Source organism: Tauraco erythrolophus, chromosome 4 (assembly GCF_009769465.1).
Source record: "Tauraco erythrolophus isolate bTauEry1 chromosome 4, bTauEry1.pri, whole genome shotgun sequence".
NCBI classification, from domain to species: Eukaryota; Metazoa; Chordata; class Aves; order Musophagiformes; family Musophagidae; genus Tauraco; species Tauraco erythrolophus.
The window spans coordinates 77,408,169-77,422,214 of record NC_141468.1 but is presented as its reverse complement, the minus strand read 5'-3'; the positions used below and the strand labels follow the sequence as shown (position 1 = coordinate 77,422,214).

Sequence of the window (14,046 nt, the reverse complement as noted above, 5' to 3'; positions counted from 1 at the left end):
TGGTGGGGGCCCAGAAAGAGATGGAGAAAAAGAAAGAAAAAGGGAAAACTGAGTGCTGGTGGGAGTTGTTTTGACTTAAAGACAGAACTCAAGGGACAGGACTGGTGAGTGGTCCTCAGAACTTGCAGCTACCAGCTCTCCAGTCCCAGAGATCTTGCTGTGGGACACTGGCTCTCAGAATAATACTGCTGTAACTGCAATAAGCCACTGAGAGAGAGGAGAAGGGAAGGAAAACTGTGTAAAATAAAAAATAGGCAGGTGAAAACACACTAGGAGAGGAGAAAAGAAAGGCAAGTAGTACTTGCAGTAGGGAAGTGAAAGGTTAAGAGACAGCTGAGTAACAACATGCAAGGCAACATAACAAAGATTGCAAGGAAGGGAGACTGCACCAGAAGTAAACATGACAGGTGGGAAAACAAGGAAAACCAGGCAGTGTCCAGCAGACGGATAAAGAAGGAAGACAAAAGGACAGATTCTTACATACTGAGCTTAGTACATTCTATTTATGCTCCTTCATTTTATTATAATTTTCCTGGCAGATAATTTGCACTGTATATTCGGGGGAAAGGAGAAGTTCCTTCTAAATACCAAGTTTACATCACCACAGGAGGCCACCCCGGGTTCTGCAGCTTAACAACTGTAGATACTGATGAAATTTTATATATATTTATAAGTTCCCAGAGTACGCATAGACCATCCAGCAGACAGGGAGCTTATCAACTATTTAGAGAAGTGTCCTTGGAAAAAAACATATTTTTTCCAAATAGAGAATTACATGTAATGCAGCTGAAGAATGAAGCCATATTTCTAGCAGTACGGTATTTGTTTATGCAAAATATAGTGATATTTGTACCAAGAAGCATTTCTGGAAAAAAAAAAAAAAAAGTTGGAGCAAACGTTCTTTTTCTAAGTAAAAATGGAAGATTTCCAAACTGGACCACCGGGGGAGCTGTTCACTGAAGCAGCATTATGGGCTGCCAGAAAGCAGCTCTAAGAGGTAAGTCAGGGTAGAGAGGAAAAGGGACAGGAGAAAACAATAGGGAGAGTGACACATGGGGATTGATGGCACTATGAGCAGTTAGATGGGTCATGTCATCCCAACTAAGGGATATTCTGGTTTTACTGAAGAAACTGCTAAGCAATGGCAAAAAAATCAATCTGAAATAAATAAATAAATAAATAAAAATAATCAAGGCTCAATCCCTGGCCAAAACAAAAGCCCTATTTAAGGAACAGAAGGATGAAGGAGAAAAGAAAAAGTTATAAACTAATAACTCACTTAGGCTGTAATAAAACTGTTTTATTACAGAATGTTCTCAGGGGTATTTTCTTGCTTGTTACTTCTTCTCCATCCTCTAAGAAACTCCACTCCCCAAAGTAATTCAGAAAACTAGCAAGCTGAGAATCAAGCATTAAATGGTATCAGACAATTAAAAAAAAAAAAAAAAAGAATGAAAAAAGAAAAGAAAAAGAAAGAAAGAAACCATAGATATAGAAGATCTCAGATTTGGATTCTGGGAAACACTTTTATCAGCCTAAACCAAAAAACATGCATCAAGTTACCCAATCAAATCAGCAGGATTTACAGAAAGAAAAAAAAAAAAAGTAGTTACTAGCTTAAATCAAAGAAGCATTTTATATTCTCCCTCCCCCATTTTTTGACAACATGTACTGCTTCATTCTGGAAGCTGCTTTCAGTGAGACCAGCATAATGGCTCACCCAGAGTAAAGCTATAATCTGTGTGAATAAATCTGGGAAGGAAGATTTGACTCTGGAATAAAAACCACCACAAAACTGGTGGTGGCAGAGTATCTCTTCCTTCATGCTCAGATGGGCTACTGCAAGTCAACAGGACAAAACCAGCAACGCAGACTTGCAGCAACAGATCTCATCCAGAACGCGGTCAGTATGGGAGGTTGACATGAAGTTCAACACATGACATTAATGCCATCTGTTAAGGTACTGTAACTGTACAACTGGAAAGCACAGCAACTTCAGTACCTAATATTCACTGCAGACCCCAAAATTACAGAACCACCAGTCCCAAAGTAATTAGATCAGTGTCGAAGCCTCAGGCACTAAACTGAGATCAAGTCATGAAACAGCTATACAGAAAATAACAAAATCAGAATAAGGATATGAATAAAGGATGAAACAATATTTAGGAAAAATGTTCACCTTCCATCTTCCTGGAGCTTTTCAGAACAGGCAGATGAAGGGTGTAGATATAAGTGGTGTTTTCAGGGGAAAAAAAACCTCAACACACCAACACAAAGCTATTCAGAAGATACTTTGTTCCCCTGACAGATACACAGCAGGATATTGTTAGTAGAAGATTATTAGTGGATTTGACCAAATCAACTTCCCAGAACACCTTCCGGCAAGCAATAGCAGCAAGACTATGGATGTAGTGATAATATTCAGCCCGAAATGAGTCAATATTTGCAAGATCACAGAGGACGACCCTTCCTTGAGAGAATGAATCAACCTTCTATTGCAATTAGAAGAATCATCAGTCAGAAAGAAGTCATTTTAGCTGCCTTGTTCAGTGGCATCACTGTTATTCAGCAGTGACACAGCCAGCACAAGCCTGTGCCCACTAGAGTTGCGCAAGCATCAAGACCTCCAAGTTTCAGAAACCAAAAGTCACCCAACAGTGTTCATTTATGTTGTGGTTTGGGCCTCCCCCACACCCTGGGAATGAGGAAGGGAATTAAAGGGGAAAAGGGAGAGAGACCCATGGGTTGAGATAAAAACAATTTAACACTACTACTAATATATGAATATATATACATATATGTACAAGGATAAATATATACAAACAAGTGATGTACGGTGCAATTGCTCACCACCCCTTGGCTGAGGCCCGTCTTGTCCTGAACTAATGATCCCGAAACAGATAAGTCCCAACACCACAATCCTGGATAAGCAAGGGGCCCGAAAATAGAGAGCAAGACAGAGAGAGCACTCTGAGATCCAAGTGAGAGCCCCAGAAGAGCAAAAGGCCTTTCTTTCTGGCTGTCCCTCACTTTTATACTGGGCATGACGCTGCATGATATGGAATACTAATTGGCCAGTTTGGCCCTCAATCCTAAGTCCAAGTACAAATCGTAAGGAGAGTCGTGGACCCCCTGTCCCGGCCATGCTCCTCCTTATACCGTTGTGCTCCTGCACACTGGCAAGAACACGGCAGCTGAAAAGTCCTTGAGACCTCCGTGCCAACTACAAACATCAGTGCGCTGTCGGTGTTCTTCTCAGAGCAAGTCTCAGACTAAAACCAAAACACGGAGCTCTTCTGGCTGCTAAAAAGAAGAGCTGAATCTGTCCCAGCTGAAACCAGGACAATTTACTCTCACAGACCATCATTGATAAAGATGGCCCACTTAAGAAAGAATTGCTGAGAGTGGATTGATGGGATACCATGGGGCTCTTCAAAGAATTGGGATCATTGTTCCATTTAAAAGACATCCGGAAGCCCCGTACTTACTTATCCCTGCAGACAACAGGAGGTTTCAGTGTGAGATACTGGACCAGGAGCTGGGAAATGAGAACTCTGAAATGTCCTGTGCTGTTTCTGGGTTGATTCAGAGCAGCCCTGTCACAGTATTTGGATTAATTTTTGAAGAGCATGAGGAGAACACAGGAAATATTTGGAAGCCTATAGTAAAATTAAAACCCAATGAATGAGACCAGCTTCTTAAAAAAAAGAAAGATAAAGCAGGTGAAAAAGATTTGAATTATAAGAATATTCAAGTCAAGTCTAGAGAAACAATCACTACTATTCAAATGGTAGTTGATGAGGAGATAAATTTTCTCTATGTTTTTCCAATTGCTAAGATTTGTTTAAAATCTTTTAAAACCAGATCTAACAAACAGGTATAAGAAGAAACTTGGCCTCACACCCACAAAATTACTGAAGATGATAATGAGTGGTTTATCTAGACCATTTCAGATTCATTGTAAATGCAATGAGCTATCATTTTATACTTCAGTGCATTGCTGCAAACACCGTGAGTAGTTTAAATTTTGGCTTAGGGTCATTATTGCACCTGCAGCATGAAGACAGAATTGTATGTGTTATCACAAGAGTCTCAAACATTTGCCAAAGTAAGACATTCACTCTCCTACTGTTTCCACAAAATTAGAATTCCTAGTTCAAAAGAGTGCTTTCAGTTAATAGTTTAGAGATGATCTGTACAATACTCGGTGCTTTTCTGTCTGCAGCAACAGATCATGTCAGAAACAAAGCCAGATGTCACGGAACATCAATGGAAATAACAAAATCTAGGTATAGTAATGCAAGCATTTTTCCAGATACTGTATTCAGTATTTCCATCCACAGTTCACAGACAAATGTTAGGAACTATGGCAGAAGTTGTGATGAGCAGCATATCAGCCCCAGATTTGGAGATGTCCTAATAGATTGTTTGGCTGTACATTTTCCAGAAGCTTCCTTCAGCTAAGCAGTCCTTAGATGAGCACCGAGGTTCAGAAAGGACAATTAGTCTGTGTTTCCAAATGGACATATGCAGAATATAACCTGCTGTGAGGCTGAATATATCTGTGATTGAGGCAGGAATGGTTTATCTTATTTTGAGATTGTATTATGCTTAAACCCAGTGAGGTGTCACCACTGGGGTAATCGAGAATAACAGCCCCCTTTGAAGATTACCATGACCACCTGCCTGTTTACCTGGAATGATCACTTACATTAGGAAAAAGACTGCAAGTACATCAACATATGGCAAACTTGCATCACTACAATTGCACAGACCTACTTCACTAGCGCTCAAGCAGAACTGCTGCTGATAGCACAAATTTCCAACATGAGCAGAAACCTGAAAATCACCATCTCAAGGCAGACTTTGCCAAGATATTTTGCCGTGGCACACGTACGTTCTCCTCAGTGAGAAGTCCATCAACAACATTATGAAGCTTCACAGCAGGAAGAAACAAAAAAAGTAGAGCTGAAAGTTGTGAGCATTTCTCTTCTGTACAAAGAGTTCAAGAAATATGACATCAACTGTATGAGACCAATTATTAAAAGAAGTGAAGAACAGTTATGCAAATACTATGAAAGACAATGGAAAAAACACACCAAGAGGGAAATCTTATTCAATACGGGAAAGCTCAGAGCAGAGTTTTGCAACCCAGAAGCAACAGGTCCCACTGAACACCTCTTAAGGAAAAATCACATCCACCCAATCATGTCCTCTACGTACTGTAGAGAGAGAGTCCTACATGTAAGGTATCATTCAAAAGAAAAAGAAACTACAGATAGAGCAACTCACTGAAATCACAATCACATTGGGATAAACAGTAGGCTGAGGGAAAAGAAACATTTTAAATAGTGAATAAACACACTAACTAGATATAAAATAGGCACACGTAAACATCAACCAGAAATTATACAGAGTATTTTAACCATTAATGGCATGAGAGTTTGGAATAGCTGGAGAAGGAACATGGGCAAAAAAATTATCTAGGTTTATGAGCTAAACCTCTTCATAAACTGTTCAATGACAGAGTACCCTACAACAGCAAACACGCAACATTGGCATCAGGGACAAACAAGGTCCTATCGAGGCCTGGGGAACCTCAGGAATTAGAATCCTTTTGAACCCTCTGAAGTTTCCATTGCTTTGGCACAATTTTCCAGTCAACAATTTTATTGAGACACCAACCTGCGGGGAGACCAAAAGGCAATGTAGAGAAGGTAAGGACAAAGGCCTAGGGAGCACGAAAGAACATGCTTGCAGCTGAATGCAGGCCACTGCATTTGAGATATTGACTAAAATCACAACAGTGAAGATTTCCTGGGTAATAGTACGTCTGCCAGGGCAACTGAATCAGTTGTCAATAAATAGATTTTGTACGTTGAATAGAAACAGACAACTGAAAGCAAATATTTTTTTTTAATGATTACTTGCGTTGGACACATTCTGTCCTATGAAAATGCCAGCTAGAGAATTTGTGTCTAAGGATATTGGCATATTATGTGATACAGGGAAATATCATCACGGCAATGCTGACCATACGGTTTGACAAAGTATAGCGGATAGCTGGTTGCAAAAAATGGTAAACTGAAATCTACAGAGGGAAGCAGGAGACAGGACACAGGAAGAACCAGCAGCTACTCTGTCTGGAGAAATAACTGTGCTCTGTGGAAAGAAACAGGTCAGCTCGTTCAGGCAAGAAGGCTATCCAGAAAAAAAGGAAAAAAAAAGGTAAGATAGATCCGGGAACTGAGAAGTCACCCCCAATCCTCAGAAACTTTGCAGAAATCTAGTCCAAAAGACATTTTGAGAGAGAAGCAAAGTTCAGAAACAAATTCTCTGCTAAAGGAATTTAACAGACTGTCAAGAAAATGTTTCATTTCAGTATAATTGCTGCTAGAGCTTTCCACATGTCCTTAAAGGAATGTTTCTCTCTTACGTACTTCTCCCCACCCTTTAGGTCAGAGCAGCAAAACATTCACAAAATCCTGCACAAGTGGCTGGGCTCCACATTCTCCTGCATTAGCCTAAAGATCCCATTTTTTAAACTATTCATTTTCTTTGAATAAAAAACTGTAAATAAATACACAAGAGTACATCAAATACATATTCACATACTGGACACATTTGTACAAATATGTGTTCCGTTGCTTTTATAAAACTTAAGAATCATCCAAACCATGTTAGTTCCCATACTCTATCCCTTTCTCTAAAAACGGATTTTAAGTGACCGAAAGCAATATTTAAGACTGATGTTCAAAGTAAATTAACATGTATGCCTTCTAAATTAACTGTAATGCCTCAGTATAACCTAAACCAGCAGGCCACTAAAATTTATTAGAATAAATTTCATCATATAGTATGATTTCTTTAAGCTCACTGCACAATTCTGCTTGCTTAGTAAAATTTGGTTGTGTATGAGATCCTGCACTGTAGGCCAGTTAGTTATGCAGTAATGAATGTTCTTTAGACATGAAGCAATACAGCTAGATTGCTACAAATCTAGTTAAAGACACGCATTATCTGTACAAAAGACATCCACAGGTAACTAGTTTCGGTGATCAAAAAGCTTATTTAGAAAAGCTCAGTTGTAAAAACCCAGAATCGTTTAATGACCCAGCTTTGGTTTTGGCACAACAAAAACCTTTCAGTGTGTTTCATCTTTGTTATTACAAGCCCAGTTATTTTTATCTTAAAAGATAATTTTTAATGGCTGATGACTGGTGTTGTCTTGTGACAGAATATTAAATACCCATCAGTACTGCTAGCCTGTTTATTTCTGATGGTTTTCAATACTTGACCTCCAGATGCAAAACAAACGTACTCTATGTGAACAGCGGACCTGAGGCAGATCTTAGGTCTGACACTGACTGTGTGACCCTTCCTTCACCTCCACAGTTTTGAGTTTACTCACTTATAAAAAGGACATAATGGTATCTGCCTGCCACTGAAGATTGAAACTTCAGTTTGTAAGTATTTTGGGGGTCAAATAAAGAGGTACTAGATAAGTAAGAACTAGTTCTTAGATGTTTTAGTAGTTCTAAGAAGCAATTCTTCCTACATAAGAAGCTCTAGAAAGGAAGCATCCAAAAATATTTCAAGCTCTCTGCTTATCCCAGAGTTTGACATTAATTACCAACTTAGGATACAGAGTTGATGCAAAATCTTTAGAACTGTTACTGTAACATTGTTAAAAAAGTTATAAATCACGCATAGGTAACACCTGGTTTAGACACCTTACATTCATTGACCTGACAAATGCTGAACAACTAACATTCAGGCAAAATGTCTTGCAGTCTGCCCCGGCTTACTTCACTTATCAAGCTTGTCAGATGCTAAATTCCATCAGATATGAGTTTGACATTGGCCACAGAAATTCCATGATTCTGTACACCATTCCACAGAGAAATCTGATTTTTTTTACTACTTACTGAGCTCTCTTTTTTACTGAGCCAAGGTAAGTCAGGCAAAGAGAAATATATGTATTAAATAAGCACGAGTATCAGCCAGGTCTACTATTAAACAGAGCTCAACAGCTAAAATAGGAGTAGTCAAAGCTTAAGGAAACATTTGATGTGGAAAACCAATACAACAAGAAGTACCAATTTTGAGAATGCTGTAACCTCTACAGCTGTGGCCTTGAGTACATTTTCTCTGCCTAGAGCTCCTTCCCTGGAAGGGATAAATAAGAGGAAAAAGGGGTGCTGAATGATTATTCTGTTTGCAAGAAAGAAAATCTGGCTTCCAAGTGAACAGCAGCTCAGAGACGCTAAGCACCAAGAGGTGGCCAGTAGGAATTTGTCTCTGTCAATTTAAGCCCAAGACAGAAAAATATGACAACCACAAAAATGCTTTATGAGGGCAATTGAACAAACACTTTGGAAGTCCATGGAGAATAATATGTGGTTTCAAATTTTTGTAGACTTCAGCAAAGTCATTTCTAGGTCTTTAATCTTTTTAATTGACTGGCCATGTAAATTTTGAAAAAGTTTTGGTCTGCCCTAGAAAGAGAGAGACTTGGAAGGAGAATTTTTATAGCTGCTAGGCATCTACGAGTAGAAAAAAAAATAATAATCTTGCATCTTTTATTTGTAAGGCATTCTGCTGTGATTACAATATTAGTTCTTTTCACCAGAGAACAGTCTCTCTACGGAGGTTCGATAGACAAGATAGCAGTTCATAAAACCTGAGTGTATAGAGTACCTCATAAAACACGCTAGGTCTTTTTTCAATCGCAAGGGTTGATGTAAGAGCACACGTAAGTAAAATAACTTTTTTAAGTCTGTGTAAGCACAACAATCTGAAATGGTTCCTTTCGAAACAGCGTTCCACAGACTGAAAATACACGATCACGACACACGCACAGCGTCAACGAGAAGCAAGCTCCAGGGTTCTGTTCGAGCTGACACAGAAAAACACCTACTGCAACCGGACCGGGGGGAAAGAGGCTCCGGCCGGGCGAGAAGAGCGACGGCAGATCTCACCTTAGCCAGGCGGGCGGCGCAGGCTTCCCAGGGCGACCCGAGAGGAGCGACCGGCACAGCCCGCTCACCGCGCCGGGCCCGGCTGCGGGCGCGGCCCCGCTGGCTGGCCCGGCGGCGGGAGAAGCCCCGAGGCCTCCCCGGGCGCCCGCAGCCGGAGGGACGGCCACCCGCGGGCACGGCGGCGCCGGCCGCCCTCCCCTCCCGCCCTCCGCCCCGGCGGGGCGGCCCCACGAGCGCGGAGCGGCCCGTCGAGCCCCCGGCGGCCGCCCGGGACAGGCTGGTGCTAACCCGGGGGTCGCCCCGGTGGGGAACGCCGCCCCTCTTTTTTTTTTTTTTTTTTTTTATTTTATTTTATTTTTAAAAGTAGGCTGGCGGGCACGCTGCGCTGCCGGACAATTAGCAAAAGCAGCAGGGGGATGCTTGCCAATAAACACCGAGATTCGAGGTTAAGCAGCTGTAAATCTGCATTAATCGTTTGAGGAATTCAGCTATTTACAAAAGCTTTTAAAGAGCAAACAAATAAGAGAAGGGAGGGGAGGAGAGATAGGGGAGAGGCCGAGCTGTCCTTACCTTCACACTGTTTCCCTTCGCCTTTATAGCCTGGCTTGCAGATGCATTTGTAGGATTTTGGTGTGTTTTGGCAAATTGCATCGATGTGACAGTCATCCGTAGCTTCTGCGCACTCGTCAACATCTGGAAGCACAGAACGAACCCCAAGGGGACGCGTAAGAAAGCAGATCTGAGACACAGAAAACCGCCAAGGAGAGATACTCCCCTGGAAGAAGCTGTTTGCTGGCCTGCCTTCCAAGTGTCATCCTGGAAACGGGAACATCTAAGGTCAAATAACTGAACAAACCAAGGTGTTACCCTCCTGAAGTCATTTGTAAGCACTGATCCACCAGCCTGGAGGGGCTCGGTCCCACGTTTCTGCATTAGGAAGTCACTAGACATAAAAGAAATTAGGGTCTGCTACATAGGTCTGGTACTGGAGACCCAAGTCTTAGTAAAACAAGAGGGTGTTTAAATGACCTGTAAGAGGAGGGAAAAAACCTCCATTTGCATGTTCTAGCAAAGAGATCGTCTTAATTTGGAAAGATAGACCCTAGTTTAAATAAACTATGCTGGCGCGGGAATAAGAAAAGGAAATATTTGAACAGCAAAACCACATTAATCCTTTTTATTAAGGGGCAAAAATAAAAATAAATGGAAGACCATATGAAACTCGTAAGTCAGCGCAGAGAAAAGCAACCTGCAATAACATCATCTACAGAGACTAAAACTCATTTACAAGGAAAAAGTCCCAGCGGTTTTCCCGGCCCCTGCTCGGGTGGGTGCCTTACTGAGGAGCCGGACTCTGAAAGGGGGGGACCCAGACCGCTTTTCTTGTTTTCAGGGTAAGAAGCCTTTACAAACATTTCAGTGACGGGCATTCGCTTTCTCCCCCGGATTTAAAGAGGATGGGGGAGGGAGGAGGATGAGAGAGAGTCGAGATTTGGTAGTCGTGGGAATGTTAATGAAGTGAACATAGAAGGGGAAAAAAAAAAAAAAAAAAAGAGCTCCGACCTATTCAGGGATGGGGTGTGCCGTTAACATGGGAACGTTTAAAGCCCTGCCTAACCTGCCCTGCCCCCCCGCGCTCCCCACAGGGGGTCCCCGGCCACCCTGGCACCCGCAGCGCCCCACGCGAGGGATGAGGCGGAGGGGCCGGGGCCGCCGCGGGGGAGGCGCTGCCGCCGCCGTCGGAGCCGGCGCTGCCCCGGGGAGCCCGGCGGGGCCGGGCCGGGCCGCCGCCGCTGTCAGCCGCGGCCGCCGTGTCGGTAACGCACCTCGCAGGGATCTCCCCACCGTTTCAGGCGAGAGCCGCGTCTGGGGCTCCCGGGAGGAGAAAGGGAGGGACGGGAGCGCTCTGCCCAGCAGGGGCGGGTTCGCAGCCGGGGAACCAGCAGCTGGGCTGCAGGGGGCACAGCCGCCCCTTCGCTTGTAGGAAGTGCCGAGGGGAAGGTGAGAGGGAGGCATCCAGCGAGAGACATGTGCAGCTGGTTTCATGCCAATTAGATTATCCGACCCGCAAAAAAAAGGTGCGCTGCAGTGAAAACAGTTTTATTGCTAGCTGGGAATCCTGACGCGAATTGTTTCAGAAGTGCTCGCTCAGCCGTCTCCAGTGCTAAAACACGAAGCCTTCACAGCCACCGAGGACAGGAGGGGGCTATTTAGGGACGGGAGAATAATCAGATATTGTGGCATAGAACACAGCAGAGAACTTCTCCGAGAGATGCTGACCAGGACGGCCCCGTGGGGCACCTCAGGGCTCGCAGCAAGAGAATTGCCTGCACTCGGTATTACTCTTTTTTTTTTTTTTTAAAAAAGAAAGGAACAGTTTCCCCTTCCCAAACGCAGAGCGTTGTATTTTCTGGAGAAACGCAGGGCTGCTGTAATCCGTTTCCTTCTTTCTTGTCCATTCGTTTATTTTAACCACTGAGCCGGTTCAGATCTAGCTATGATTTACGTGAATTAGCTTAGGGAATCCGAGGGTGTTGCCCAGATCAGACACAGATCCAGTCAAGCACGAAAAGAAGGGGTTGGTGTGGGTTTTTTTTTTTTTTTTTTAAAAAAAAGCTTTAGTTCATACTTTTGACTCATTAAACCGGCACCCATCGCCCATCAAGATCAGCAAAAGTGACAGCTGGACTCTTTATAATGCCGTCAAAAATTCAAACTGCATTGAGCCAAGGGGGACATTTCACAGCAACCAGAGGATGCCTGGGAGTCAGGCGTGAATGCCAATGAGTCAAATGAAAGGGCAAAACCAAATATGAGCCCCTGCTCTGCTCCACATCTCACACTGCATTTCTCGGACTTTAAGAACTTCTACACTGACTTCGTTCATTTTATTGCATTTAAACTCTAGTATCTGAGGAAAAGGGATTTTTCCGCCCCGCTCCCCAACTTCACCTTAAAGGATTTCTTCCAGCACAACTTCAGAGACTGCGTACATATCTTTAAGAAATTACTTTGAGCTTACAACATTCCTAGGCAGATGGGGATTTGGGGAGGGGGGTGTTGTTGGCTTTTTTTTTTTTTTAAACACCGGAGCAAAGACTTAATATCATTACTGCTATTAAACAGATATGAGCGCAGCTGTTAAGAAACAGCAGGTCTTTGGGTTAACGCGTAGACAGGGAAAAACCTGTGAAGCTCTAACAGCCAACGCTTCCCCTGCGGAGTCTCTAGGCTTCAGCACAAATTTATCCCGTAGGCACTTAAGGAAAGTAACTTTTTCTTCCCAGTCTCTCCCTCCAGACGTCCCTTGGCTCCGGCAGTGTCAAACACGCGAGAAAACACCTCCCCACCACAACTTCCAACACCCCCGGCACTACCAGCAGCAAGAAGTGACCTCCCCCTCAACACCTTACACCGGGGAGAGGAGAGCGGACAAACACGGTCCCCCCGGGGCCGCGGCTCCGCGCCGCCCGAGCCTGGGGAAGGCGGCACGGCGGAGGAACCCCCCCTCTTACCTGCGCCCCCGCTGCCTCCCGCCAACCTGCCGGCCCAGGCGAGAGCGAAAAGCAAACAGCAGCGCCGCGAAAAGCAAACAGTGCCCATGATAATGATGCGGTCCCCGGCCCCCGGTGCCTGTCTGCGATAAGGGACGCGCTCGGGGCCGGCCGCGCGGAGCCGCCGGCGCTGACGCCCTGACAGCGCCCCGCTGATTCGCCGGGGCTCCCGCGGCGGGGGCGGGGCCGCCCGCCGGGGCGGGCCGGGGCGGGGCGGGGCGGGCCGAGCCGCCCCCACCGCCCCCGGGACTGTCCCCGAGCCCGTCCCCGAGCCCCGCCGCCGCCGCCGGGGGCGGGTGGTGGTCGGCGAGGCGGTCGAACCCTTCCCCGCTCCGGGAGATGCGTGTCAGCCGGGCGCGTGGTGCTCGCCAGGGCGATGCCCGCGCCCCCGCTCGCTACCGGCAGGTAGGAAGCCCGCGGGGAGCCGTCGGGCCGCCACCGGCCGTCGCGCCCGGGGGTGCCCGGCCGCGCGAGCGTCGCTCCCCGCAGGGGCCGGGGCGCGCGGGCCGACCGTTAGCGCCCCCCGCGGGAGGGCGCCCCCTGGCGGCTGGGGGCGGCTGTGCGGGGCGCGGCCCCCTGCCCGGCGCGGCCAGCCGCCGGCTTTGCAGGCAGGCAGTCCGGCCGCCCATCTCCTTGACAACCGCTGAGCGGGATTCTCCCCGCTTCCTGGGCTCAGGCTAAAAGAAAACTTTGTTGTTGCTGTCCGCCCTGCCTTCCCCTTAGCCTCGCCTCACTCCTAGCGCTGCCGTTCCCACCGGCCTCGGGTCATTGCCAGCCGCTGGATTTCTCCAGCATTTCGAGGGCTTTGCTGCAGACGCTCTTGCCCCTCTCCAGCCTTCCCCGAGTCCTGCTCCTCTGACCCCCGCCGCACTCGAGGCAGCCGCGGCTCCGCGGGTGACCCCGTGCAGCCCCAGCCCGGCCCGGGCGAGGTGCTCTCCCCAAAATCATCGGGGAAGCTGTAACTGCCCCTGCTGCAGACATGTGTCCATGAGCGTCATTGTCACCGCTACCCTGAGAGAGAAAACGCTTCGGTTCTAAACACAAACATGAGAAATTTGCCCCCTCACAGGCAAATTTCATGAGCCTGAAGTCCTCTGGGCTGACGAAAGGACTGGAATAGCTCTGAGATATCCCGTGCTACGACTTCGCATCCCTACTTGCTTTACGCCTTGTTTCTTTCATAGACCTCCTCTGCTGAAATGCTTTGCTACTTCAGGTTCTAAGTCCTCCTGATTCCCCAGTGAGGCCGTCCGTTGTGCGCCATAACCACTTGTCATCCAGATAATAAACACACCCCACCATGGCCTTAGATGCCTCTTTTTGTTAGGTTCCTCCCAAACATACGTATGTTTCAGTACAACACGCTCTCCCAGAGAGTATACTCAAGCCTGAAGAGATGGGAAGGAGATGGAAGACAAGTTGTTCAGCCCAGCAGCTTGGTTAGTCAAAGTACACTCCGCTATCTTTTTCCTTCATAAAATTAAATAACTAAGTGCACAGCGCAAAAGCTG

The 14,046-nt window shown here is 45.8% G+C and overlaps 1 protein-coding gene across 1 annotated transcript in view; it reads right to left on the bottom strand.

Moving 5' to 3' along the window:
- The window catches only part of SCUBE1 (signal peptide, CUB domain and EGF like domain containing 1), a 214,330-nt gene extending 201,619 nt beyond the window's left edge, over nucleotides 1-12,711 (bottom strand). Inside the window, exons 1-2 of the mRNA XM_086610525.1 lie at nucleotides 12,497-12,711; nucleotides 9,552-9,674 (exon numbers count right to left, since the gene is read on the bottom strand). Coding sequence (XP_086466651.1) covers nucleotides 9,552-9,674; nucleotides 12,497-12,584 — 211 coding nt within the window. The 5' untranslated portion in view covers nucleotides 12,585-12,711. The remainder of the gene's footprint in view (nucleotides 1-9,551; nucleotides 9,675-12,496) is intronic.
- Nucleotides 12,712-14,046: the final 1,335 nt, after the last annotated feature.